The sequence below is a fragment of the Meles meles genome, chromosome 21 (genome assembly GCF_922984935.1).
Source record: "Meles meles chromosome 21, mMelMel3.1 paternal haplotype, whole genome shotgun sequence".
NCBI classification, from domain to species: Eukaryota; Metazoa; Chordata; class Mammalia; order Carnivora; family Mustelidae; genus Meles; species Meles meles.
In genome coordinates this window covers 35153399-35180862 of record NC_060086.1, presented here as the reverse complement: position 1 = coordinate 35180862, position 27464 = coordinate 35153399, and the positions used below count along the sequence as shown (strand labels likewise).

Genomic DNA, 27464 nt, shown 5'->3' with positions numbered 1-27464 from the left:
TGAAGGCAGGGAGGGATTGAGACAAGCAGACGTGCAGGCGAAGAGCCTCCCAGACAGAGAACAGCCAGTGCAAAGGTCCTGAGGCAGAAGCCAGCCTGATGTATTTGAAGACTAGCAAGGAGTGAAATGAGCAGGGGCCAGAAGATGGGGTGAGAGAACGGAGGTTGTGGATCCTGAAGGCTCAGAGGCCCCACGATGGGCTTCGAGCTTCCCTTGGCGTGAATGGATGGCTGAGCAGACTCACTGAGCTTCTGTGTTCAGAGAACTTGCCTGGTAATGGTAAGCACCTCATTAACACTGGTTCTTACTACCTCCCCGCTCCATTAGAGCTTGAATTATTTATCCCTAAAAATCATGTTGAAGCCGTAAGCATTAGTACCAAGGAAATGTGGCCTTATCTGGAAATGGGGGCCCTGCAGAGCGGATCAGGTCGAGACGCGGTCTTGCTGAAGTAGGGAGGGCCCTCAGCCGGTGACTGGGGTCCTTAAAAGAAGAGAAGAGGCCCAGACACAGAAGTGGAGATCAGAGCGAGGCAGCCACGAACCAAGGATTGGCTGGGGCCTCTGGGAGCTGGAAGAGGCTAGGAAGGATCCCCCCATCAAGTCTTTGGCAGAAGCACGACCCTGCAGACCCCTGGGCTCCAGGATTATTAGAGACAACACATCTCTGCAAGCCTCGGAAAGGAATACAGTCTCCCCCGGCAACCAGGGCTTCAAGGGCAAGGATGTCCTTTGGTTCTGAGAGTGGCGAGCAGGCCCCGGGGTAGGGGAAACCGGCCCTCCGGTCCTAGGGCAGGGCCCTGGGTGCCTTACCGTGTGTCTGCAGCTTGGCGCTCAGGCGGGCCTGGCCCGGGAGCCCGGCCTGCAACAGGGTCACGCTGTTGTGCTCACTCCAGCCAGAGAACTGCAGGTGCCCCGCACGGTGACGGCCACTCACGGAGTAGTTCACGGACGTGGGCCCTGCCGCGATGCGTCCGGAATGCTGGAAGCTGGAGCCGCTGCTGGGAACGTCCACAGAGGCCTGGAATGACACGCCGGAGACCGGAGAGGGTGGCTCGCTCGGGGCAGAGAAAGCCAGCCCGGCCCAGCTCACTCTGGCTCCCACAGACCCACAGCACTGTGGGGGTGGTGGTGGGGATCTGAGACCCACCGCCTCACGGGAGTCGGTTTAGGAAAGAGCAAGGGGACACGTGCTGTGTTGCTGGGTGGGGCGTGCTGGTCCAGGAACGGCTGGCTGCCTGCAGCTACGGGGTTTTCGCGCGGGGAAGTTAAGAAGTTCTGGAATGAATGAAAAAAAAAAAAAAAAAAAAAGTCCTGGAATGAGAGAACCAAGGCACACCACTATGAATGGGCCCGGTACCCTTGAAAATACTTAAAATGCTGGGACGCCTGAGTGGCTTAGCGGGTTAGGCGTCTGCCTTCAGCTTGGGTCATGATCCCAGGGTCCGAGGATCAAGTCCCACGCTGGGCTCCTTGCTCAGCAGGGAGCCAGCTTCTCCCTCTGGCTGCTACTCCTCCTGCTTGTGCTCTCTCTGACCATTAAATTAAATTAAAAAAAAAATTTATAATGGGGCGCCTGGGTGGCTCAGTGGGTTAAGGCCTCTGCCTTCGGCTCAGGTCATGATCCCAGAGTCTTGGGATCGAGCCCCGCATCGGGCTCTCTGCTCTGCGGGGAGCCTGCTTCCTCCTCTCTCTCTGCCTGTCTCTCTGCCTAGTCGTGATTTCTCTCTGTCAAATAAATAAAATATTAAAAAAAAATTTATAACGGTAACACTTCTATGTATTATACCACAATAAAAAATGTTTGCGAAATACACGTAACTTTGGAAGGTTTAACAGACACAAGCTCTCTATGTCCCCAAACAGCCCCCACGACCCATTTTCAGGTCTCTACCTGGCCCCCAAAGGCTTTGAGTTTGCGGCCTCTGCCCTCCGCATCGGAGCAGCAGCGACCAGCACGGGCATAAAGCCCCTTGCTGCGCGGCGTCAGCGGCTTTACAAAGCCGGAAGTGTTGCCCGCCCTTCAGTGGTGCTGGCTGAGCGCCACTAAGTGCTGGGCCCTGTCCTGAACCTGGAGATGCCGTGGTGCCCCAAACACGGGACTGCCGGGGCCTCTGCAGCCTGGAGGCCAGCTGCAGGAGACAGACCAGGACAAGGTAGAAGGCATCGAGGGCCGGACGGGAAGAGCATGGAAAAGAGAAAGCAAACGGGGAGCATGTGAGATACTAAGAAATAGGCAGGCGTAGGTATCTATGCCTTTGTCCCCAGTTCCTGTCCCCATCTGGTCTGTGATCCCCATTCCTGACGCAGAGCTCCTGCCCTTGCAAACTCCCCAGTGAGTGGGAGAGGGGAGCGTCTTACTGGAGCTCCTCAATCCCTTGGAATTTCGTGAGTGAGACAAGTGCCTTCTGTTCTACTGAGGGGACTCTCGGTGAGTTCCCCAGAAAGACCAAGCCCTGGTGAGAATCTGGAACCTTCAGCCCCCCTCACCCAGCCTCAGGGAGGGGAGGAGGGGCTGCGGGTGGAGTGAAGGATCGGGCACGCTCACAGGATAAAGGCCCATGAAAATCCCTCAACTGTGGGGCTCGGGGCCTCGGGGTGGGCTGAACACATCCCCGTGCAGGGAAGGGGGTGCCCGCAAATGGGTCATGGGTGGGGGAGTCCCCACCCGTCGGGTCCCACGTGTGCTCTGAGTGGCAGATGAGAAGCAAAGTCATCTTCTTTACAGAGGGTTCGGGTGGGGGAGACACGGGCCAGGGCAGGGGTCTTCAGGGAAGCCCGGAGAAGGGACATGGGTGCAAAGACCCGGGGAGGCCAGGAGCGGGCAGTGGGCATCGAAGGGAAGAAACGTCTGGCGAGCCTGAGACAGGGGCCAGCGAGTCGGAGGACAGTCAGCAAGCGGGGAGTCCCCGGGGGCTGAGCTCAGAGAGGGGACAGCACCAGATCCCTGCACGAGGCTTTCTGGGGCCAGGCTGGGGTCTAAGGAGCTGGAATGGACATGGAGGGGCTCTGGGTGGAGACCCAAGGGGGCAGCAGTGAAGGTGGGAGCCCAGCTAGGTGGCAGGAACCTGGGCGGGACCCGAGGTGGCCTGGAGCAGATGACATCGCTGGAGATGGGGGACAAGGGGTCGGGTTCCAGGCACACCTGGGAGGACGCGCCATCCGCGTCTTGGAAGGCGGGGTGCGGGGTGCGAGTGAAACAGGGATGAAGGCTGACACCGAGGGGAGGCGGTGCCTGAGATGCGGAAACAGGAGGGGCCGGCGGCCGGGCTGGGCAAGTCAGGGGCCCACCCGCCTCCAAGGGGAGAGACGCAAGTATACGGAAATGCAGGTCTGGGCCCCAAAGAAGGAGAAAGGGGGGAGCTTCCGTGCAGCAGAGAGAGATACCGGCCCAGAATGCCCAGGCTGAGAGCGGGTAGATAAGGCTAAAAAGGGGGTCAAGGACACGCACTCGGTCCACAGGGAGGCTTTGGACTCAGGGGCATGTGGCGAGGCTAGGAAGAGGAGCCCTATCCCCACCATCCAGATGAGAAGACTGAGGCTCAGAGGGCAGTCTGAACCTTGTTCCACCACCCCCTTGCATCCACCTTACTTCCAAGGACATTTGTTGAGTGAATGCACGAAAGCATGAACGCACGCGCGCGTTTCCATGATCGCCGGCGCCCGCCGAGGCTGACCTGCAGGCCCAGCTTGTCCGGCAGCCACAGCGTCCACAGCACGGGGATGTTGTGCCGGAGCGTGTAGGACAGGGAGACGTGCTCTGGCTGCCGAGTGAACGTCAGCTCCTCCGACACCTGCCCGCGGGGACGACTGTGAGACCTGGGCCTTGGGCTGGGCTGTCCCCAGGACCCCCACAACCCCCCGCCCCCAGCTCCCGGACGCCCCACCTGCAGAGCCCCACCCACACCTGTTTGTCGTCGACTCGGACCTGCAGGGCGCGTCTGTAGCCGGGCCCGTGACTCTCCGTGGCCAGATCCAGCAGGACGCGGGCTGGGAGACCCAAGGGGCTGGGCTGGGGGAGGTTGTGTACCAGCAACATAGCCACCTCCTGCTGGGTCTGCAAAGGAGGCAGAGAAACAGACTCCGTGCCTGGCAGGTGGCCAGAGTGCCCCGCGGAGGGGAGCATAAACTACTCAGACATTAAATCAAGCCCCGTCTCCCCCTCCCTGTTGTCTACCGCACCCTAGAAGAACAGTCAGGGGGATTTCCACCAAAGGCAGCGAATGCATTTGGGATGCCTGACAGAAAGGAAGGGGCAAGTGCAAAGTTCGCGGGGGAGGGAGCCCGGGAGAGGAGAGGAACCTCAGAAGAAAAGGCTTCGGCGAGGTTCAGGGAGGGACCCACAGACTGTTTGAGGAGGACACGCCTTGCAGGTTGGGATGCAGCAAGAGAAAAACATGTGGACAAATAAAAGACACAAAAACTCCCGAGACGTTCAGACGATGCTCACAGAAGGGCGTGAAGAGTGCCCTGCAAGGCTCCTCCGCCTACTGAAGTGAGGGTCAGCGACTTTCCCAGGGAGCTCCGCGCAGGCCGGCGAGCGCTCAGAAAATCAAGCAGAGCTGAGCCTGTACACCCGCTCTGACCTAGTGGTTCTGCTCGGGGCGTGCTCACCGAAACACAGGCATACCGGTGAGCTTGAGGCAGCGCTATGGGCAAGAGGCAAAAACTGGACACCTGCATCCCTAAGAATGGAAAGCCAGGTCTTGGGAAGATACCTGCATGACCATGGTCCTAGGAGCACGGCTCCCAGTAGTCAAAGGTTGGAAACAACTTGAACATCAGCGGACCGATGATCAACATGGTGTGGTCTGTCCACACCGCGTGGCGTTGCTGGGACTTAAGGAAGGAGGGACACTCTGACAGCAGCGACAACATGGGGGGACCCTGAGGACTTGACGGTCAGCGAAGGAAGCCAGTCACAGAAAGACAGATGCTGTGTGATTCCGCCTGGAGGAGGTGCCCTGAGGAGTCAAACCCAGAGAGACAGAAAGGGGAAGGGCGGTTGCCAAGGGCTCGGGGTGGGGGGGGGGGGGGACGGGGAGCTGCTGTGTCATGAGCAGAGTTTCCATTGTGTAGTCCGAAGACAGTCCCGGAGACGGAGGGTGGGGAGGGCTGCTCAAGAATGTGGGTATACGGAAGACCCTGAACTTTCGACTTAGAAATGGTTAAGACGGTTAATTTTTTAAAAATTACATATTTATTTGTCAGAGAGAGAGAGAGCAAGCACAAGGAGGGGAAGCGGCAGGCAGAGGGAGAAGCAGGCTTCCCATTGAGCAGGGAGCCCGATGCGGGGCTCAATCCCAGGACCCTGAGATCATGACCTGAGCCGAAGGCAGAGGCTTCACCAATGGAGCCCTCCAGGCATCCCAAGATGGTAAATCTTATATGTATTTTACAATGAAAAATTCTAAAACAAAATAAAAACAGGTGCATGACTAATTCATAAGATCTACCGTAGAAGGATGACAGCCCCCAAAAGCTAATGGGTAGAAGGACAGATGACCTGTAATACATCCACACTGTCAAGTACTATACGGCAACGAGGTACGGTCGGCAACAAGGCAGGAAATCTCACAACCTAATGGTTTTTTGGTTTGGCTCTTAAACGATGCACTTATTTGAGGGGAGAAGGAAGAAGGAGAGGGAAAGAAAGCCTTAAGCAGACTCCACGCTGAGCGCAGAGCCTGACACGGGGCTCGAACTCACAACCCTGAGATAGGGACCTGAGCCGGAACCAAGAGACGGATGCTCCAACGACCGTGCCCCCCAGGTGTCCCGCACAAACCTGTTGAAGAGGAGGCAGGTGTGAAAAGGAACACACTGCGTGCTTCTACGGACGGACGGGACATTCAAGAACAGGCATGTGGGGGGCTCCCGGGCATGCCCAGTGAGAGGAAGGGGGCCCGAGTGGGGTTTCTGGGGTTCTGGTCACATTCTGAGCTTTGAGGCAGGTGGTATTTGCTTTGTGAAAATGCCACCAAGCTGAGTACTTTTCATCTCTGCCCTCTCCCTGTCATGTTTATGTTGCATTTCCATAAAACTTTTTTTTTAATTTTAAAGCAAATAAGAGAAAAGTGGGGGGCTGCAGGGCTTCTTGTTGGAAGCCTCATGCCTCCACGTATGGGTCCCGAGGCTCCCATCTCGGAGCTAGGAGAGCATCCGGTGCTTCTCCTCGGGTCTCAGCATCCCTTCCCTGGTGTCCCCAGGTACCCCGACCCCCGTGATCTGACCTCGGTAGCCTTGTGGGTGAGCAGCCCCCGCAGTGAGCTGTGGTTCACGGCGACTAGGACCCGGGCATCCACAGCCACAGAGTTCACGGCGACGGCCCCAGAGCTGTTGACTCGGCCGGGGACCCCCAGGGCCTGGAGAGGTTTTGAGACACAAAAGCACGGTTCTCGATCAGGGGTCCTAAGACCTCCCTCTCGAACTGTCCACCCAGTGGGATGTGAACGTCTTTCTAGGACAGGGTTTGTGGCTTTTTTTTTAAAAAGATTTTATTTGACAGAGAGAGGCAGGCAGAGAAAGAGGAGGAAGCAGGCTCCCGGCTGAGCAGAGAGCCCGATGTGGGGCTCGATCCCAGGACCCTGAGATCATGACCTGAGCCGAAGGCAGAGGCTTTAACCCACTGAGCCACCCAGACGCCCCAGGGTTTGTGGCTCTGATCTGGGTCTCAAAGTGCCCAAGGGCCCCCTGGCTGTAGCTCTCAGTATCTACTGTTTAATGAGCTTCCTCCTCCTGCCTCCCCGCCCTCCCCAGATCCCTAGGGATATGATTTTGGGGGAGAACCCAGTCTTGTGGACCAAGCTGCCCAACAATCTTACAACCAGAGGAGCTAGAGAACCCTCCTCCTCTCCCCTCTCCTCTCCCGGGACAGAGCCAGCTCTCGCAGAGAGCTCCCAGCACCTGCAAGAGCCCTCCAGAGAACGGACGGCAGGGCTGGTACACAGAGCATCATTCGGCTTCCTCGCCTTAGCACTGGGCAGGGAAAGACACGTCCATTCTCCAGCCCCCCACTGTGCATCGGGCCGTGCTAGGCAGCGGGTGTCTGCCGTTTTAACTAATCCTGATAGCAGAGGGGTCTTTACACCTCATTTTGTGATAAAACAGAGACCCAGAAAGGAAGGATGACTTGCTCAAGGCCACCCAGAGACAAGAGCACAGAGCCGCATCTCAGTCTAATGCTTCCTGGCCTCCCAGGTGGCCTTGCCAGCATGGACTTTGCTGAGACCCGCACCTGCCGGACACAGCCTCCAACCCTCTTACCCCCTCCCTCCCTGAAAGGCCTTCCTCCTGGGCCTCCTGGGCCCCTCCTTCCTTGGGTTTCTAGTCCTCCCTGGCTTGTCCTTGGTAGCTGGTACCTGGAGCTGCTCCCTGATGCTCCGGCTCAGTCCACACCCAACCCCATGGAAGTCTCAGCCAGTCCCCCCGCTTTCAGAGACTACAGCCAAGCTCCTGACTCCAAGAGCTGCCCCCCACAGCTTTGCCTGGGCGTCCAACAGCCCTGGCAAGTTTAACACGTCCAAGACGGGACTGAGTCGGGGACGCCTCCCCAGCCCTCCTCTTTCCACGGTGCTGCCCGTCACAGGCACCAGCAACCGCAGCCCTCTCCACACATGGCACACAAGCAGAGGAGACACCCTGCTCCCCCGCCCCCTCTCCCACACCCCTGCTCCCAAACCTCCAGCCGGTCCTCTGTCTCAGCCTCTACAAAGGATCCTGAATCAATGCTCTCCCAACTCATGTGCTTTTCATACAGCAGAAGTCAGCAAACGAAGGTGGATGGGCCAAATCCAGCCCACTACCTGCTGTTATAAATAAAGTTTTCTTGGCACATGGTCACGCCCATTTGTGTCTCTATTGTTTATACGGTGTTTTGTGCTGTAACCACATGGCTGAGTAGTCACTACAGAGGCTACGCAACCTGCAAATCTGAAGATATTTACTCTCTGGCCTTTTAGAGAAAGGCTTTGCTGATCCTGGTTCCAGCAAATGCTTTGCCTCTCTGGCTCTGCCTCAGGACCTTTGCACGGGCCCTAAAAGACTCTCTCCCCAGATAGCCACATGGCTCCTCCTTCTTCTGCTTCACAACTCTGCTCAAATGTCATCTTGTCTTTGGGGCCAACCCTGACCGACTTATAAAAACTGCAGTGTGTCCTGTTATTCACGCCCCCGCTCCCACTTTCTGCCTCGCCGTAGTCCTTCCCACTAACCGATACAGCCTGCACTTCGCTGATGGATGCCTGGGGTTGCCTGTCTCCCCCAGGCAGGCATTTACCTCTGCTTGGTTCATGGCTGTATTTCCAGGGCACAGAGTGGGCTTGATAAGTATTTGATGAGTCCCTTCTTCTGGGGTTTCATCTCTCTTGTTTCTCCAGTGGTTGAAAAGAAGGCCCCGCCCTGCCCCCTGGAGAGCGTGGGGCCTACCCCTCACCCACGCCGCAGCGCCCCTTACCTGCAGGGCCTCGCAGGAGCTCTCAGCCAGCACCCACCAGTGCAGCCCGTGGTCTAGGCGCAGCTCGCCACCGCCCTGCAGCTCACAGGCCCCCGCCTGCAGCTCCAGACCCAGCCGGTGCCCGGCCACCCACCCAAGCTGGACACTCAGCAAGGCCTCTGGGGGGATGGCCCGCAGCGTGGGCAGCGTGTGACTCAGCTTCACTCGGAGTGTGGCCTCCGACGGGTGCACGGCCGCCACCACGGTCAGGGACGCGGTCTGGCTGGGGGATGCGAGGGCCCCGGACACCGCTGCTTCTCCACCTGTGGCTTGCAGGGAGCCATTGAGCTGCGTCCCTGCTGGGAGGCCCAGGCCCTGGCAGACCAGAAGGGGGTCAGAGAGAGGTCCCAGGTCAGAAACGAGTCTGATTCTCCGTCTGCCACCATCTCATCCCTCCAGCCCCCCAGCCCCCCAAATCTGTGCTTCCCTCGCCCCACGAAAGAGCAGCAGTCCCAACACACAACAAGTAACCAGTGTAGAAAGTCAGTACCCACACAGCCTCATGCCAAGTGCTCTGCGGGAATCGCCTCTCTTCAGCCTGTCCCCAGCCCAGAGCTGGGCAGTCGCTGTCCCCATGTGACAGACAGGCAAACTGAGGCTTAGAGAGGCAAAATGAATGAATGCCCACGATACCGGGGTTACCAGCAGAGCTCAGGTCTGTACCCGATCAGTCTTCTACAGCCTATGCCTCTAATCTAGGCCGTCCGGTAGGATAGTCTCTAACCACGTGGGGCTGTTTCCATTGAAATTAAAGTGAAGCAAAAGGAGAAATTCAGCTTCTCGGGTGCACCGGTGAGCGCCATGCTCGGTAGCTACGTGAGGCTAGCGGCTACTGTCCCGGACAGCAAAGGAAAAACGTATCCATCATCCTAGAGTGCGAGTGGGTGCGTCTCCCATGATGCTTACGCTCTCGTGGGTGGCTCAGGGCTGTGCTGACTTCATAGTGACAGGGCATCTGTGAGTGCCCGGGGATGCCGAGGGGACCAGATCCTGTGTCTACCCCCAGGAGGCTCCACTGGGAGGGGAGTGACAAGGTGACAGGCAGGATGACAGTCTGTACTGTCTGACTCAGTGTCCCCCTTCCCTGAGACTCGGGTTCTCCTCCCCCAAATTTCACAGGAGAATTCTCAGACCATCTCGTGGCCCAGACAAAGCCCAGGCTGTGGTTTCATAACCGAGATATGCCTGTCCCCACTGTCAGCAGAGGAGAGAGCCCCTCATTGCCTTCCTGCGCTCAGAAGGTCACTGAAATGACAAATTCATAAATTACAACTGTGTGGTCCTTCCACGGCACGGCTCTGAGCGACCCTTATCTCTCTCGGCCTCAATTTTCCCATCTGCCAAATGGGAATATTAAGACTAGAGAGGAACCGAGTGTTGGAGAGAGAATGTGGGGAAGAGTGGCGGGGTCTTGAGAAGGCGGCGGAGGGAGCCGAACAGGCTCAGGCTGTACCCTGCAGGGGCTCTGGAGGCCTCCCCCCACCCCCGGCTGCCTCGTTGGCCCACCATACGCACCTCCAGCAGCGGGCAGCCGGGCTCGGTGGCCAGTGTCCACGCGCTCTGGTTCCCACGCTGCTCCAGCATGCCCTGCAGCCGGCACGGCCCCAGCTGGAGGGCCAGGGAGCTGCGGGCGGCAGGGCGGGGCCGGACAGCCAGGCTGATGGCGCTGCTGGGGGGCAGGCCCAGGCGGCCCAGCAGGGGCAGGGAGTGGGCCAGATGCCCGACAACAGAGGTCTGGGGCCCACAGGTGCAGGCCAGCTGCAGGAGGGCGTCTCCTTGGTCACTGTGGAGGCCCGTAGCCAGACTGACCTCACAGGGGCCCCAGCTCAGGCTGCCCTCAGCGTGCAGGGCCTGCGGGATGCCCGTTGCCTGAAATATGGAGAAGTGGCTGGAGTTAAGGGCAGCTTTGGAAGCCAGTGTCGGGGAGCTGGGCATGAGCCTGGCTGGGAAGACGGCGGTACCGCCCTACGGGCTCAACTCCACCAGCAACTCCCTCTGCAAAGCAGCCGATACCCTGGGTACCCCATGGACAGAGGTAGGCTCCGGTTCTGGGTCCACCACGGACTCTGTCTTGCTGAACCTGAACTTCAGTTTACCCATCTGGGAAATGGGGGTTGATCATAGCACCCCGAGTCCCTGGGAAATGTCAGTGAGTTAATGCTTATGACTCGCTGGCCAGAGCCAGGCCCCCAGAAAACACGGGCTGCTGGAAATTCAGCACTGCCATCAATGATGGTTGGCTGGAGGGCGGAGAGCCTGAGTAACTTGTCCCACTGGGGCTGACGACATGCCCCTCACGGAGGCATGGACCCAAGATGGGAACGAGAGGGGAGTGATGGGGTTAATTCCACTCCGGTCTCTCAACTTCTCTGGGCCCCAGACCCCGGGACCAGGGACACAAGCAGGCCCTTCCCAGCGGGGGTGAGGATTTGGGGAGCACATCTGAGAAGCCTCAGAGGGCACTCAGCACACAGTGCTCACCAAAGTCAGCACGTGCTTCTCAATATTCTCATGAGTGCTCCCAGACCCTGAATCCTAGGGCCAGGATGAGCGAGATCAGGAGAAAAGAATAAACTTGAGCCCCAGAACGGAAGCCAACCAGGGAGGCCCCTTTGCGAGGGGGAATATTCACGTTGGGGTTCCATTTTTGGCTCAAAGTTTTGTACTCGATGCCTCCCCCCAAATCAGGGGATAATGGCAAGACAACAGAAGTTTCTCATGCTGAGAGCAGAGCTGGGTATCCAGTAGGAAGTTAATAACATAGAGGGGGGCAGGGGTCTTGCCGGGCCTCTGCACTGCTGGGTGCGGGGTGGGGAGGGGGCTTACCTCCAGCAGAGGACAGCGGTTCACCAGGGACAGGGTCCAGTTGGTGTGAGTGGTGTTGGCCTCAGGACCGACATCCCCACGCGCGGTCAGGGCACACTGGCCAAGGGCCACCTCCAGCCTGGCCCTGGGGGGATCGTGTCCCCCCCGAGACACCTGGATGTGGTTGTCGGGGGCAACCCCCAGAGCCTGAAGGGGAGGCCACGTGTGCTGGAGGCTGGCGTCCAGGTAGGTATGGCGGTGGCCACAGGCTGTGTGGACGTGGGTTCGGGCGAATGTGTCCCCGGAAGTCATCTGAGCCTCTAGCCTAGCCGTGCGGGCGCGGACCAGGAGGGAGCCATTCAAGGATAACACAGCCAGATTCTGCCCCCAAGAAAGGCATGGTGAGGCCGAGCAGTGTCCCCAGAACACCCCACCAAGCGATGGCCTCTGCCCAGCCCCGGTGGTCAAGGGAACCCCCAACCCCTGGGCCACCCACAAACCCAGGGAACCAGCTCTAGTCCTGACAAGTGTCTCTCCCGGAAGAGCTGGAAGCGGCCACTCAGGGAGTCACGAAGAAATTCGGCCTCTCAGAGCATTTCGGGGTCCCTGATGTCCCCTCCCCGTAGGCCGGTCTCCGGGTCCCCCACCCTGAGCATCCTGGTCCCATTTCTGTGACAGAGTCTCAAGTCGCTCAGCCTCACTCACGACGCTTGTCGGGGACATGCCCTTTCTTAATGCCCCCAGAGGAAGTCACCGCTTCTCGGGGTGGGGGGGTGGATAATGTATTCTCAGGACCTGGGGGCCCACCCTGTGCCCCCGTCAGAGAACCCGGAGCTGCTCACAACCCCTTCCCCTGGGGCGGGGACAGCAGCACCAGCGCGGGAGCGAACGCACACTATCGGTCCCGCCGCAGCTGAACGGAGGCCACACGGGGGGCGCACGGTTGAGGGGGCACATGGCTGGGGGCCCAGACCACAGGCTCTCCCGCCTCCCCCTCCTGCTCTAGAACTGGGGAATGCCTTGATTTCTAGCCCTTTCCTGGAATTCCAGAGCACAGCTATCTGAAGGAAGGGCTATTCACTCACCGCTCCCGTCCCAACCCCCTTCCCCAGTTACTCTTTCTAGCAACCAAGCCCCCCTGCAACCCCCGACTGGGTGCCAGGCACACAGCTCCCCATTCCGCGTGCCCTGGCTTTCAGCTGCATGGGGGGAAGGCAGCCCCTCTGTCCAGTCTGTTAAAAACCCTTTCAGTCCTGATCCCCTATTCTCTTAGTTAACTCTCCCACCATTTAGGCCCCAGTGTGACCTTGGGAAAGCCACCCAGCTCCTGCGGGGGAAGCCAGCACGCAGCCAAGCCAGGACAGCGAGCCGCAGGGGCAGAATACCTCTGTCCTCCACCCCCAGGCCGTCCTCTGGGCTACGTCCCCCTCCACTGCCATCAAGCCACAGAGCTCAGCCAGGCCAGGCCTGCAACCGGCTGCCCACTCAGGTGCCTACAGAGCAGCACTGACAAGGTCTGCAGCAAGCCCCGTGGTTGCCGCCGTGTCTAGTTCACCCCAGGTCCAGGAGCCACAGGACTGCCAGAGCTCAGGGAGCCCACCCCGCCACGATCTGCCTGTGACAGAGAGGACCCACTGCCCACCTATGACAGGGACCCACATACCTCGAGAGGCTGCCCGGTGAAGTCCCCCCTGCAGAGCCCTGAGAGCTGGGTGGGCGAGGCGTCTCCGCTGCAGTTGACCTGCGGAGACCAGGGGGGTGAGGGGCCACGCTGACCGCCACTGCCGGGAATATGGGGACAGGAGGCCTCTGCCCCCAACCTAGAGCCCAGACAGAGCTCAGACCTCCAGCTCCACTCTGTCTCCCTTTGCGGAAGCCCCCTGGGAACAGCCCCCAAGGAGAAGTCCAGAAATCCCAGCGCTACCCCACAGGGCCGTCATTAAACCAAAGGAACCAGAGCTCATGTGTTCACGGGCCGAGTGTGCCAGGCTCTAACTGGTTCTCGGAACCGTCAGCAGTTGTGTTTTGTGGATTAGGACACTAAGGCCCAGAGAGAGCAAGCAGCTTGCCCAAAGTCACGCAGGCGGTAAGCCAGGAGTAGCGGGGCTGCAGGGAGCCGCACTGCACCCCGCACACCCGAATCCACTCGACCCGCCTCCCACACATCGCAGACGGTCCGGCCACCCCCGCGCCGGCACGCAGGAGGCTTCCTGCTTTTCATTCTGGACAATAATGCCAAAGTCAGCTGTGCGTGTGGTTCCCTCGGCAGTGATGCAGCGGAAGCACCCAGAGGACTAGCTGCCCGCCAGGGTGTGGGCGGTTTTAACTTTGCTAGATGGGGCTGGGGGGTGGGAGGGGCAGGACAGGTGGGCAAGAGGACAAATGGACAGAAGAAAGAAGGAAAGAAAGAAAGAAAGAAAGAAGAAGGAAGGAAGGAGGAAGGAAGGAAAGAACAAAGAAAGAAGGAAAGAAAGAAAGAAAAGAAAAGAAAGAAAGAAAATAGATAGATAGATACAGGCACGGTGGCTAGGATGGAAGGGATGGAGGATGGAAGGGAGAATGGAAGTTGGGAGGGAAGACCGGGGTGGGGGGGTCAGGGGAGGGGCCAGGCCGGGTGGGAGCGGCTGAACAGGGATGGGCAGGACCCGGGGAGGGTCTCCGGTGTTGGCAGGAGCTGGTGGGTAGGGTGACCCCGCAAGTTGGAGAGACAGGAGGCAGCCCTGGTTCACCCACTGGGGGCGGGTCACTCACCCGGAGCCGCGCAGGCACGATGCCCAGCAGCGCCGAGAGGCCGTGGTGCAGCCCCAGGGCTAGCCCGTGGTGGCCGTGCTGTCGCCTCGTCTCCAGGACCACACGGAGCTGCTCGCCGTCCACGCTTGCCGTCAGCCCAGCTGCCACGCGGTGTCCCATGCTCTGGGCAGAAGCAAAGCTGTGAATGTCCCTGCGACCCGCTACCCCCCAACCTGGGGCCGGCACCCAGCCCCCCGCCCCCAACCCACCTGGAAGTGGCCTTGGCCATCCATGGAGAAGGGGAGGCCCCAGCGCCCGAGGCCAGGCACCGTGTGGGCCAGGCTGGCGTAGAGCCGGCTGCCCGGCGCTCCAGGGGCCGGGGCATCCAGGCCGAGGGCGGCGTCCAGCTGACCCCACGCACTCCGCAGTGCCAGGCTCGCCGACAGGTTGGAAGCCCCGTGGGTGTGTGACAGGAGCAGCTCTGCCTCTGAGGGGAGTCCTGGGGGTGGAAGGAAGCACAGAGATAGCTGAGCCCAGTCTACACTCCGCAGGACAGGGTCCGCAGGCCTTGAGGCAAACTCTGGTCTCCCACGTCCCGTTTCCCCTAATACACCTGATGGAAGCATATAAAGCGCCAGCATTAAACCATGTCTGATCCTCAGAAGAGATGCCATACTCAGCAAGTGAGAGGTCGGGTGTCCCCTTCCCACTTCTAACCCCCCAGGGACAGGGACTGGCTCTCAGGGAGCAGGAGGGGAATGGGGGAAGGGGAGTCTGACCTCCTCTCCCCTAGCTGCTGCACCTTTGGGCCCCCCAGGCCTTCCTAAAGTCCCCAAGGAGCTAGAGCTGGGGGTGTCCTATTCCCTAACTGTGGTGCAGGAGCATATCCTAGAGCCCCGAGAGACCAGCTTCTAAGACTGAGAAGCCGGGGGGGGGGGGGGGTATGGTGGGGGTTGTGGGGGAGGGGCTGGCCACAGGGGCTCTCTGCCCCCAGGCTGGGAAGGGCGTCAATACTCAGCAAATGCTGCTGTCCCTGCCTTGTGTGTTATGAATGACTCACAAACACCCCGAGGAAGACAAGGAAGACGGAAGCCCTGGGAGACGCTGGCTGGGGAAGGCAACACAGCAAGGTGGGTTTGGGGGCTGGGGGCTCCTTTCTCTCCCCTCCCCTTGGCTTCAGGCACTGGGAGCCCTTGGGGAGGAAGGCATGTGGCCCCATCCACCCCTCCTACCTGCCTCACTCAAGGTGCTGATGTTGTGACTCAGACTCCCCGAAAGCTGGCCATGTCCGGGGCCGCAGGCGCAGACCCCACCCAGAGCCAGGCTGGCCTCATCGGCTCGGAGGCGGGCCTGGCCCCCAAGGCTCCCCGTCTGGGCCTGCAGTTGCCCTCTCAGCCAGAGTTCTCTTGGCAAGACCCGGCTGCTGTTCTGGGTGAGGATGCCAGTCACGGTGTGTATGCTGGTGCTGTTCCCTGCCGTCTCATGCTTGTCCCGCAGGAGGAAGCCCAGCACGGCTGAGTCAGCAGTGACCCTGATGGTACCTGCAGAGGATGGCAGAGAATTTGTATAGAGCAAGGGGTCAGCCCAGGAGACTGGGCTGCTCTGGGCAGGAGGGAAAAGGATCCTGGGGTAGGAAGCTCCTAGATCTGTGATGTACTTCTGACTCTCGTCCTAGGGGAGGAGCCCATCTGGGAAATGGACCAAATTACACCAGCTCCCTCCCAGGATGCTCTGAGGACTGAGCAAGCTAATTCACAAAGAAAAAGACTTTGCAGGGCGGGTGGTGGAAAAAGCAGCATGCCTACCAGGGGATGCCAGTTAATTCCAGTGCTCCATTCCCACTCAAGAGACTCACGGGCCATATTGATAGAAGGGCCCATTATACAGACAACAAAACCGAGACTCAGGAAGACTTGAGGGATTCGACCCAGAACTCCAGGGACAGAAAAGGTCTCATCCTTTCTTGGAGGTCTCATCCACCCAGAGAAGAAGATTCCCCACTTTTGGGCAAGTCCATGTCCATATATAACTCATGCAATAGGGAAATTCTTGCTGTTATCGGAACCATTGCCTCTCCTGCCCCTACCAAGTTCTCTGGAAGCCTCGGTGTGGTCCATGTCCCTTTATACCTCCCTCTCCTCTCACTCAAGGTTGGACTCATGGGTTATGACCTCCAGGAAGGATGCCCTTCTGCACTCCTGGGCTGCTTTAACCCCCCCTGTTCTGTGCTTTCAGGCACAGAAGGCACGCAAGTCTCAATCACAGAGTACACCCCACTTTCTGCACAGAAAGAGTCTCTCGTAGAATCTTGTGATCATCTTTTTCTAAATTCCTTACATCGTAGGGCCCTACGACACTATATCCTAGAAGGTATTAGTAACCAGGTAATCCTGGGTAACCAGACTAAGATTTCACTAGACTGTTAAGAAGTGAAAGCGAAATGTTGTTGATGGGACAGCATAGAGTCCAGGAACAGACCCCCACACACGGTTGACTGGTATCTGATGAAGGTACAAAGATCATTCCGCAGAGAGAGGATGGTCTTTGTAATGAATGTGCCGAAAGACTGAAAATCTGCAAGCAAAAAACTCACCTTGACCTTGACCTGATCATACACCCGAATTAATTCAAAATCAACCGCGAGCCCAAATTTAGAAAACTAAAACCATAAAATTTCTAAGATGGGGCCTCAGGTTTAGTAAACAGAGATGTCTTATATGACAGCCCAAGCATTATACATTTAAAAAAAAATAATCAGTTGGACTTGATCAAAATTTAAAGCTTCTGCTGTTCCAAAGACCCCCGTGAAAGAATAGAAAGCCACAGCTTGGGAGAAGATATTTCCAAAGCACACATCTTACATAGGACTTGTGTAAGTCATTCCCAAAGTCCGTTTGGGAATTCAAGAAAACGACTCAATTTTTTAAATGGGCACTTGACTCATGAAAACTGAAAAGTAGCCCATCAGCCTCTGAAAAGATGCTCAACATAATTAGTCCTGAGGAAAACACAAATTTAAACCAAAAGGAGATTCAATTATAAATCACAAGTGAAAACCCCAACACTAAAAACACCACCAATGGCCAGCAAGGGTGCAACGAGGATTCTCACCACGCTGGTGAGGATGTGACATGGGACAGCCACGCTGGAAACTTTCTGGTAGTTTCCCATAGATTTCAACATATATTTGCCATAGAATCCTACAATCCCGCGTCTAGGTATTTACTCAAAAGCAAAGAAACTGTACGGTCCCATAAAGACCCGTAGGCCAATCATGACGGCAACTTCATTCGTAACTGGAAAATACTGGAAACAACCCAAACATCTTTCCACTGTGATAACCAAACTCAGCAATAACAAGTATACACTGTGGATATGGGCCACAGCTTAGATGTATCTCAACCACCTCATTTTGGCAAAAGATACTGTACTCCGAAGTACAATGGACTACAATGGATGGCAGGAAGGGATTTTGGGGGGAGATGGGACTGTTCCGTATCAAGACCGTGTTGGTAGCTACACAACTCTAAGAGGTTATCAAAATGTAAAGGGCTTTTTCCTGTATGGAAATTACACTCCGAGAAATTATACCTTGGTAATTGCCTTCAAAAATGAAATAGTAGGCGTTCAGTGATGAAGGATGAAAGAGAGACCATCAGTGTAACTCAAAGTACACTGGACAAGAAGAGTTCTCTGTGACCTTTTTTTACTCGATTGTGTTTAAATTTTTTCAAACCTTTGTTATTTTATGATGAATTTTGGTTTTGGCACGTTTTTGCCAAACTGGGAATTAGAGGGTTCGTGTTAATGTGGCTACCAGGCCAGAGAAGGGCATTCGCCTCTTGGGCAAAAGCAGAGTCTTCAGGTTCAGAAACACTGGGCCCTGGACAGATGTCCAGCTAGGTTGCTGGGGTCAAGGACGCTTGGGCAAAGGGTCCCTTTTTGTGTAATCCTGGCTTCGGGAACACTGTTAATGTTTCACATCATCAGAAAACAAATGCAGAAAATCAGTAAGGATAAGGGAAAACCTAAAACTGGAATACAAACAGAAACCAGAAACCCGACTGCCTTTCAAATGATTAACAGAATCACATTGGGGGGTGGGGGGGCATGGATTAACCCTAATGAACTTGTGAACACAGTGTTTGGATTTATGCCTGCAACGACTACCCGGATGGATCTCAAACACATTATGTTCAGGCCAAAGATGGAAAGAACTCTAATCAAATGTTGAATTCTAGTTAATAAAGTTGACTTTCACAGAGGTATAGGTTAGGAACTCTGAAACTACTTCCTATGTATCCTTGGGCTGAACAAGTAAGTAAATATATTGTGGATGATTGGAGTCAGGCTTCTTTTTGTTGGAGAAGGGAATGAGAAATACAAAAATGGAAAACAGTAAGAATGAGTTTTTTGAGGATAGACTGAAACTGAGGCATCAGTGTGAACTAATGGTTTTAAACTTATCTATCTGTAGACAGATATAGAAATGTGTATGTGTGTGTGAGAGAGAGAGAATGTGTGTATATACTTCTACAGTCCAGTAGCAATAAACATACCTAGCACCCAGATCTTACTTTCTACCTACTATTTTGCACTTGAAAAAAAAAATATGTGGGGAAAACAGAAAAAAAGAGTAAAATAGACATGAATCCAATTATATCTATAATTACATTAAACATCAATCAACTAGTATAATTAAAAGGCAGAGATTGTCACACTAGACATAAAAGCAAAATCCAACTATATGTGGCCTACAAGAAATTTACCTTAACTGTAGGGAAACAGCTATGTTTAAAGAAAAAAAGGTGGCAAAACATATACAATGTAAATGCCAATAAAAAAGCAAGAGCAGGTACATTAGGCATATTTCACAATAAATGGATTGATTCATCAAAAAAGTATAACAATCATAAATGGTCATATACCTATTTCTAACATGTCAATACACTTGGAGCAGAAATGGACAGAATCAAAGGAAGAAACAGCAAAATCCATAATCACAGTTGGAGAGATTAACACTCTTCTCTCATTAATTGATACAATAGCAAGACAAAAAGAAAAGCAGTAAGGATATATATCAGAACAGCACAACCAAGCACGTTAACCTAACTGACCTTTATAGAACATTACATCCAACAACAGCAGAACACAAATTCTTTGTCAGTGCAGAAGATATGTTCACAAGATAGATTATATACTGGCTCATAAAACAAATCACAACAAATTTTAAAAACCTGACCCTCTGGCCACAATGGAAATAAAAATCAAGAAACTACCCAGAAAATTTTCAAATATTTGGAAATTAAGCAACATGATTCCAAATAACTGATGGATCAAAGAAAAAAAAATCACAAGAGATATCCAAAAATATTTCAAAATAAATAATAATGGAAATAAGACAACATCAAAATTCATGAGAAGCAGCTCACAGAATAGTGGGAGCCAAACATACTTACATGCTTACATTGGGAAAAAAGATCTAAAAATCAACCTCTTAAAGGTCCACCTTAATAAACTAGAGTAAATCCAAATTAAAGTTAAGAAAGGAAATAACAGATAAGGGCTGGAATCAAAGATACTGGAAAGAGACAACTAGAGAGAAACAAAACTAAACGTTGGTTGACAAGATCAGTGAAACTGATCAGATCCTAATTAACCTAAAGGAACAGAGAGAAGCACAAAGTAACAACTATCAAGAAGGAGAGCATGGACAGCACTATAGATCCCACATACATTGAAAGGATAATAGTAGATACAATGGGGCCGCCTGGGGGGCTCAGTGGGTTAAGCCTCTGTCTTCAGCTCAGGTCATGATCTCAGGGTTCTGGGATGGAGCCCCGCATCAGGCTCTCTGCTCAGCAGGAGCCTGCTTCCCTCTCTCTCTGCCTGCCTCTCTGCCTACTTGTGATCTCTCTCTGTCAAATCAATAAAATCTTTTAAAAAAATAGATACAATGAACAACTTTATGCCAATAAATTAATAACTTAGTTGAAACAGACAAATTCCTTGAAAAGTATAACTTACGAACTGACACATGATGAAATAGAAAACCTCAACAGCTTTATATCCCTGCATGTACCAAAAAACGTTTCCACAAAGAACACTTGGGGTGACTTTGTGGGTAGAGTCTATCAGATCCTTTAAGGAGCATGAACACCAACCTTACACAAACTTTTTTTTTTTTTAAGATTTTATTTATTTATTTGACAGACAGAGATCACAAGTAGGCAGAGAGGCAGGCAGAGAGAGAGGAGGAAGCAGGCTCCCTTGCTGAGCAGAGAGCCGGAGGCAGGGCTCGATCCCAGGACCCCGGGATCAAGACCCGAGCCGAAGGCAGAGGCTTTAACCCACTGAGCCACCCAGGCGCCCCAGCCTTACACAAACTCTTTCGGAAAATAAAAGAGAAGGAAATATTCTTCAACCTGTTCTATGAGATCAGAATATGAAGGAAAAAATAAAAACAAGGGAGAAACCTGGCAGGCACTATGTTAATCAAGTGATCAAAGCTAATGTCACCAGTACTGGGACATACTGACATCAGGTACCTCTGAATATGATGATATGATGGCTCATTACTACTCTGACCTCCCTGAAAGTAGTCATGAGGAAGCATAAGACCAACCTCCAAATAAGAGATGGTCTACAAAATGACTGTCACGTACCCTTTGAAAATGTAAATATCACAAAAGGGAAAGAAATATTCTCAATTTTCTGATTTTGATACCTGCCCTGTGGAATGTAGGAGACTAGCTTTATTTTATTTATTTTTTTTTATATTTTTATTTATTTGACAGAAATCACAAGTAGGCAGAGAGGCAGGCAGAGAGAGAGGAGGAAGCAGGCTCCCTGCGGAGCAGAGAGCCTGATGTGGGGCTTGATCCCAGGACCCTACGATCATGACCTGAGCCGAAGGCAGAGGCTTCAACCCACTGAGCCACCCAGGCGCCCCCTCTTTATTTTTTAAAGATTTATTTATTTGACAGAGACAGAGAAAGAGTACAAGCAAGAGGAGTGGCAGAGAGAGAGGGAGAAACAGGCTCCCTGCTAAGCAGAGAGCCCAATGCAGGGCTTGATCCCAGGATCCTGAGATTATTACCTGAGCCTAAGGCAGAAGCTTAACCTACTGACCCACCTTTTTAGGTAGGCTCCAAACCCAGTGCAGAGGTCAATGCGGGGCCCAAACTCACACCCCTGAGATGGAAACCTGAGCTAGAACCAAGAGGTGGATACTCCTCTGACTGAGCCATCCATGCACCCAGAGAGCACCTTTATTTTTTTTGTATAATTTTTTAAAGATTTATTTTTTTAAGATTTTTGTGTGTGTGTGTGACAGAGAGAGATCACAAGTAGGCAGAGCAGCAGACAGAGGGAGAAGGAGAAGCAGGCTCCCCGCTGAGCAGGGAGCCTGATGTAGGGCTTGACCCCAAAACCCAGGGATCATGACTGGAGCCGAAGGCAGAGGCTTTACCGACTGAGTCACCCTGGCACCCAGAGAGTATCTTTATTTTTAAGAAATAAACACTGTCTGTCAAAAGAAACGGAATCTTGCCATAGGCAACCACGTGGATGGAACTAGAGGGCATTATGCTGAGCGAAATAAGTCCATCAGAGAAAGACAATTATCATATGATCTCCCTGATACGAGGAAGCTAAGAGGCAGAATGGAGGGTGTGGGGGTAGGGAAGGAAAAAAATGAAACAAGATGGGATCGAGCGGGAGACAAACCATAAGAGACTCTTAATCTCACAAAATAAACTGAGGATTGCTGGGGGATGAGGGGGAGGGATGGGGTGGCTGGAGATGGACACTGGGGAGGGTCTGTGCTATGGTGAGTGCTGTGAATTGTGTCAGACTGATGACTCACAGACCTGTGCCCCTGAGGCAAATAATACATTATATGTTAATAAAAATAATTTTAAAAATAAACAAACAAACACTGCACTATTTAGGGGTGAAGAAGCATCACTTCTGTACCTTACAACTGTATAAAACACAGTTCAGGAATAAAATGAAATAAATACGGTATGTACACACATATATGTGTGTGTATATAGAGAGAGAAAGAGAAGGAAAAAGAACGATAAAGCAATTGTGGTAAGATGTCAGTAACTGATGTAGCTGGACTTACAGGATTCTTTGTACTATTCTTGCCACTTTTCTGTACGTCTGAAATTACGGTAGAATTAAAAGTACTAAAAAAAATATGCTTGGGAAACACTGCCCACAACTCCTCCTCCTGGGTTTTCCCAACATCCATTAGTACATTAAAGACTCTGACAAGTCCTGCATAAGGAAGCCTGTTTGGTATCTTTGCCAGAATGGGTGTTTGTTTCTCACACATTAGTGTGTGAGATGCTGAAACAGCGTATTAGTGGACTTGAAAACATGCAGGGTTTAGTCTACTCTGAGGTTCTACAGAAAGTGCTTCCCCAAGACCCTCCCTGACCCTGCCATGTGGCGTTCCCCAGGCTCACCCTCTCTGAGCGTCTCCTTGTGCTTTAGCATGCCCTTGACGGTCAGGAGGCGGGGCACAGCTGTCCAACCAGCCACTGTGTGCTGGACGTGGCTCTGCAGGGTCAGGAGCTGGCCTCCCCTCTGCTCTGCGGAGGCCTTGAAGAGCAGCTGAGCTGTGCTCTGGTCCGCCAGCACCTTATACAACAGCCAAACCCTAGGAAGGAACGTGATGGGGTAACGGATAGTACCCACCCCTGTAGGCAGGTCATAAGAGGTGAGTCCCTGAACCCCACTGTCCAGACCCATCATAGGACTGCTTTTACTGGGTTCTCAACCCACAGGGACACAATGTAATAGGGGTTAAGATCATAGGCTTTGGGATCAGCCAAACCTGGGTTTGAATCCCAGAGCCGCTACTCACTAACTGTGGCCTTGGACAAGGACCTGACCTCTCTGAGCCCCAGCTTCTCCTTCCGTAAAGCAGGGGATAAAACAGAACCACTGATACAGAGCTGATGTTGCTGGTAAGTTATCAGTGCATCATCTGATGATGAGCAATGAGCAAATAAACAACTTCAACAAGCCTGGTATTCAACTCCCTGGAGAACTGGGGAAGAGGACACAGTCCCAATCATCCACCCAGATGTTCTTCACAGGACACCATGGGAGATGCCTCCCTTGAGGGTCACCACCAGAAACAAGATCAGTCACGCTTTCCTTGATGCATACTCACACAGGTGTGAGCGGGCATGCGTCTGTGTGTCCCCATGGCCTTTGCAAATAACACCACTGATTGGTTTCCCTTTTCACCTTGACTACTAGGATGCTCAGAGCCAAATTTTAACTGAGCTCTAAAAAATGTATGGGACCTCATGACATGAATTTTGTTTCCTAAGGCCACTTTGAGCACCTTCCTATTTTCTCCATTTTTCTCTTCCCTTCACGCTCACTTCCTTATGTGTTTTGAAAAATCTAGAACAGACGAGAGACAACGACGGACATTCAGACAGACGGGTGAATCCATGGACGGACAGCTCTAGGTGGTAATTCTGGGGACAGGGTTATCTAGAACCATCCCCAGAGCCTTGGGTCTCCTCAAATTCACAAGAGCTGCCAACGCTGGGACAGCAGGGGAAACAGGGCACTGACATTTAATGGAGAGCCGAACTATGCCAGAATGAGTCCTGCTCAGAGGGCCAGTGACAATGGCAGGTGCATCCTCGCTGGCCAGGCGCTGGTGGGGCAGGCACGTTAACGCTCCGTTACCCGAGGACAACCCCAAGAAGCAGGTGGAGAAACTCAGGCACAGGAGGGCATGGTGACTGGCCCCAAGTCCCATAGGCTGAGCTGGGGTTTGAACCCGGGCGGCTGGCTCCAGATCCAGGATCCCGACGGCCATATTGTAATGGGCAAACCCCCATGTAAAGATACAGTCAGAGGTGAAAGGCTGCACCCACACACTCCCTGTGATTATCTCTAGAGACTCGTGTTTTATGCTTCACACTTTATTGCCATCTTTCAAGTCAGCCACAATGAATGCGGTCATTACTAAGAAAGCAAAGAAAAAAGATTAACGTGGAAGACTGAATGCCTCCTCCTTCCTTTCCCTCAACGGCTTAAAATCAAGAACGGCCCAAGGAGCGGGGATTGAGACCTGGTCCCTGAGTGATGCAAGAGGGTTCCTCTCTGCCCAAGGATTTCCCATCTCCCAGGACACCAGCCCTTTGCCTCGGAGGCCCTTCCCCCGCCTCGCACGGCCCCCGGAGACCCTCACCTGGCTGGGGCCACCTTGCTGGACAGCTGCAGCTGAACAGCTCGCGGGGCGCTGGAGACTGCCTGGTGGAGGAGGACTGTCATGTCCCAGCCGCGGCTGCGTCTCCGGGCGTCCTGGCTGGTGTCGGCCTCCAGCAGAAGCAGCTCCTGGCCGGACGTGTGTACAGACAGGGAGCCACTGAGGCCGTGGTCTCTGTATCGTCGGGCAGCTGCCTGCACCTGAGGGGAGGCAGGAGAGGGCTTAGAAGTGGAGGGAGGACTGGACGGGTCTGTGGGAGCCCGCTAGGTGGGAGGACTCCTCCTCCAGGAAGCCCTCCTGAGCCTCACCAGCTCTGAGAACCACCAAGCACAGCAGACAGCAAGCACCCAGGGAGAGGGGAGGTGGAGGGAGTGGTGGTGGACTGCCTTCCCTGACCCCAGCTCCTGGCCCAGGGACAGAGTCCTACCTTGTCCTTCCTGGCATGTGATTGCCATCTTACAGCTAGGGAGACTGAGGCCCGAGGAGGGTCACATATTTAATATGGGCCTGTCTGCGCTCTAAAACTCCAGCTTGTGCTGGAAGGGAGGAGCTGGGGGAGGGAACAGAAGACCCCTGGGCCACTCCGTTAACAGGAAAGGATGCTCCAACAGTGCCCCTCCCCCAGGGGGGACCCAGAAGACCTACGAAAGTTCTGGAGCTCAAAGGGGAGGGTGGCCAGGGCACAAGGAAGAGCTACACTGGGGCTCAGGCTCCCAGGGGTGGGGATGGGAGCAGGGAGCCCTGCTCCGCCACCAACTCTGCAGGACCTGAAGCCCCTTTCCTCATCCGGGCCTCAGTTTACCCATCTCCAAGGCAGAAGTTGCTCCAGCCCTAGGATGTATGTTGTAGTCACATGGGAAACTTTTAAAAGCACGCCTGGTCCCTCCAAAGAGGAACTGATAAACGGGCTCGTCCACACAAGGGAGTATCATTTAGTGATGAAGAGAAATGAGCTCTCAGGCCACAAAAAGACATGAAGAATGCTTACATGCATCTTACTAAGTGAAAGCAGCCAGTCTGAAAAGGCTACACACTGGATGAGCCCAGCTCTGCGGCCTTCTGGAAAAAGGAAGAATGAGAGACGAAGGTGGTTCGGTGATAGCCGGGGCGGGGTTGTGGGGGAGAGAGAAGGGATCCACAGGTCGGGACATGGGGGATTTTTAGGGCAGTGAAACCCTTCTGGGTAGTACAGTAAAGAGGGGTACATGACCTTCTGCATTTGGCAAAACCCACTAAACTACAGACCCCCAGGAGTGAACCTGGATGGAAACTAGGGACTTTGGCTGATAATAACATGTTAGTATCTCTCCAATTGGAACATACTACACTAACGCAAGAGGTTTGTAAGAGGGGACACGGTGTGTGTATGGGTTGGGCGGGGGGCGTTGTATGGCAACTCTCCATACTTTCGGTGCCACTTTTCTGGAGACCTCGAAGTGTTCTGAAAAATGAAGCTTTATTAAGTTTTTTTAGAAGTACGCCTCAGACCCCCGAGGGTCTGACCAATCAACACAGCATCTCCAGGCTGGGGTCCAGGCAGGTTCTAAAACCCCCCAGGGGGGATGTCCAACGTGGCTTGGGCTGAGAACTTTTAGGGTGCACCCGTGTTTTCCTCCGACTGGCCTCTCTGTGGACCTGAAGACTCCCACAGACCATGCATTCTCGACAGGGGCAGTCTCCCCCCCAAATGTAAAACCTTGTTTGTTGGGGGTAGATTTAAATAAAAAAACAACAACGTATGTACAAATCACAGATGTGCATACAGCAGGCAAACAAATACAGGACGTCTGTGCAATTAAAATATCACAGAGGGGGTTTATGCGACACGTTAGCTGGATCGTGCGAGCACACCCTGAAAGGACCCTGTTGGTCACTGTCTTGAGAATGTACGGATCCCGGGCTCCCACTATATTCCCGTCGAGCAGGATATGCAGAAAAAAACATGTTCCGCATTCAAGGTCATGGGCTCTGACAGTGGCCAGCTTAAAGCATCTCCTTTGTAACAAAGAATGTCCACATGGCAGGCCTTGAGCTCTCTGGAGCACTGGTCATGCAAGGAGGGAGAGGCTACGAACGGTTGCTATGCTATTCTAGCTTGTTGTGCAGAGATCCCAGCCATGGATGTTGGGTCCAGGCCTCTGCTCCCGGACTCCCCGTATGTAAGTTCCCCCGCTTAACCTCTCTCTTGACTGCTGTATCCAGGCCATTTCTTCTGCCTCACTGGGCCATCCCCCAGCCTTGGCTTAGAGCCTGCCAGGGATTAGCAGCATAACTGGGGAGCTAGCTAGGAAGCTGGAGAAAACCCTACACATTCTGAAGTGCTGGAAAGGGGAAAAGGGAAATCCGTGGGGGGGAATGCCAAGTTGGCCAGTGACCTCTGTGTGGGGTGGAGTGGCCCCCGGGTCAGACGCTTGTGGACCACCGCATGAGAATAGGGACGGAAATGCCAGCAAGTCTAATGGACGTTGGAGAAACTGTGTGCTGTGGCAGGGAAGGGGAGGGAGAGCAGGATAATAAGTTAGAGACCTCCACGCACCATTGTGCGAAGCCAGGAGGTCCCAGGATGCCACGGATTAAGATCCGGGCCCTGGACTACTACGTATTTATCCAAAAGAGGGAAACACGCACCCCGATGTTTACAGCAGTTGTCTACAAGAGCCAAACTATGGAAAGAACCCAAATGTCCATGAGCTGATGAACGGATCAAGAAGATGTGGTGTGGACACACCACGGAACATGCCTCCGCCACAAAAAACGGGCGGGATCTTGTCATTTGCAATGACATGGATGGAGATAGAAAGGATGATGCTGAGCAAAACCAGTCAGTCAGAGAAAGGCAAATACCATATGCTTTTACTCATATGTGGAATTTAAGAAACAAAACACACGAACATAGGGAGGATATAAAGAGAGACAAACCAAGGAAAAGACTCAACTCTAGAGAGCAAACTGATGGTCACCAGAAGGGAGGGGGGCGGGGGGAGGGATGGGGATTAAGGGGATGGGGATTAAGGGGTGCACTTGTGATGAGCCCTGGGTGCTGTATGGAAGTGCTGAATCCCTATATTATGCTCCCGAAACTAATATTACACTGTATTTTTAAAAAAGATTTTATTTATTTATTTGACAGAGAGATCACAGATAGGCAGAGAGGCAGACAGAGAGAGAGAGAGAGAGAGAGAGAAGC

The 27464-nt window shown here is 53.9% G+C and overlaps 1 protein-coding gene across 1 annotated transcript in view; it reads right to left on the bottom strand.

The window, feature by feature from the left end:
- LOC123933621 overlaps positions 1–27464 on the bottom strand; it is a 126249-nt gene that overhangs the window by 23287 nt on the left and 75498 nt on the right. Inside the window, exons 37-43 of the mRNA XM_045992959.1 lie at positions 24260–24477; positions 22506–22699; positions 15261–15569; positions 14298–14527; positions 14050–14211; positions 12962–13039; positions 813–1020 (exon numbers count right to left, since the gene is read on the bottom strand). Of these exons, the coding sequence (XP_045848915.1) occupies positions 813–1020; positions 12962–13039; positions 14050–14211; positions 14298–14527; positions 15261–15569; positions 22506–22699; positions 24260–24477 (1399 nt within the window). The remainder of the gene's footprint in view (positions 1–812; positions 1021–12961; positions 13040–14049; positions 14212–14297; positions 14528–15260; positions 15570–22505; positions 22700–24259; positions 24478–27464) is intronic.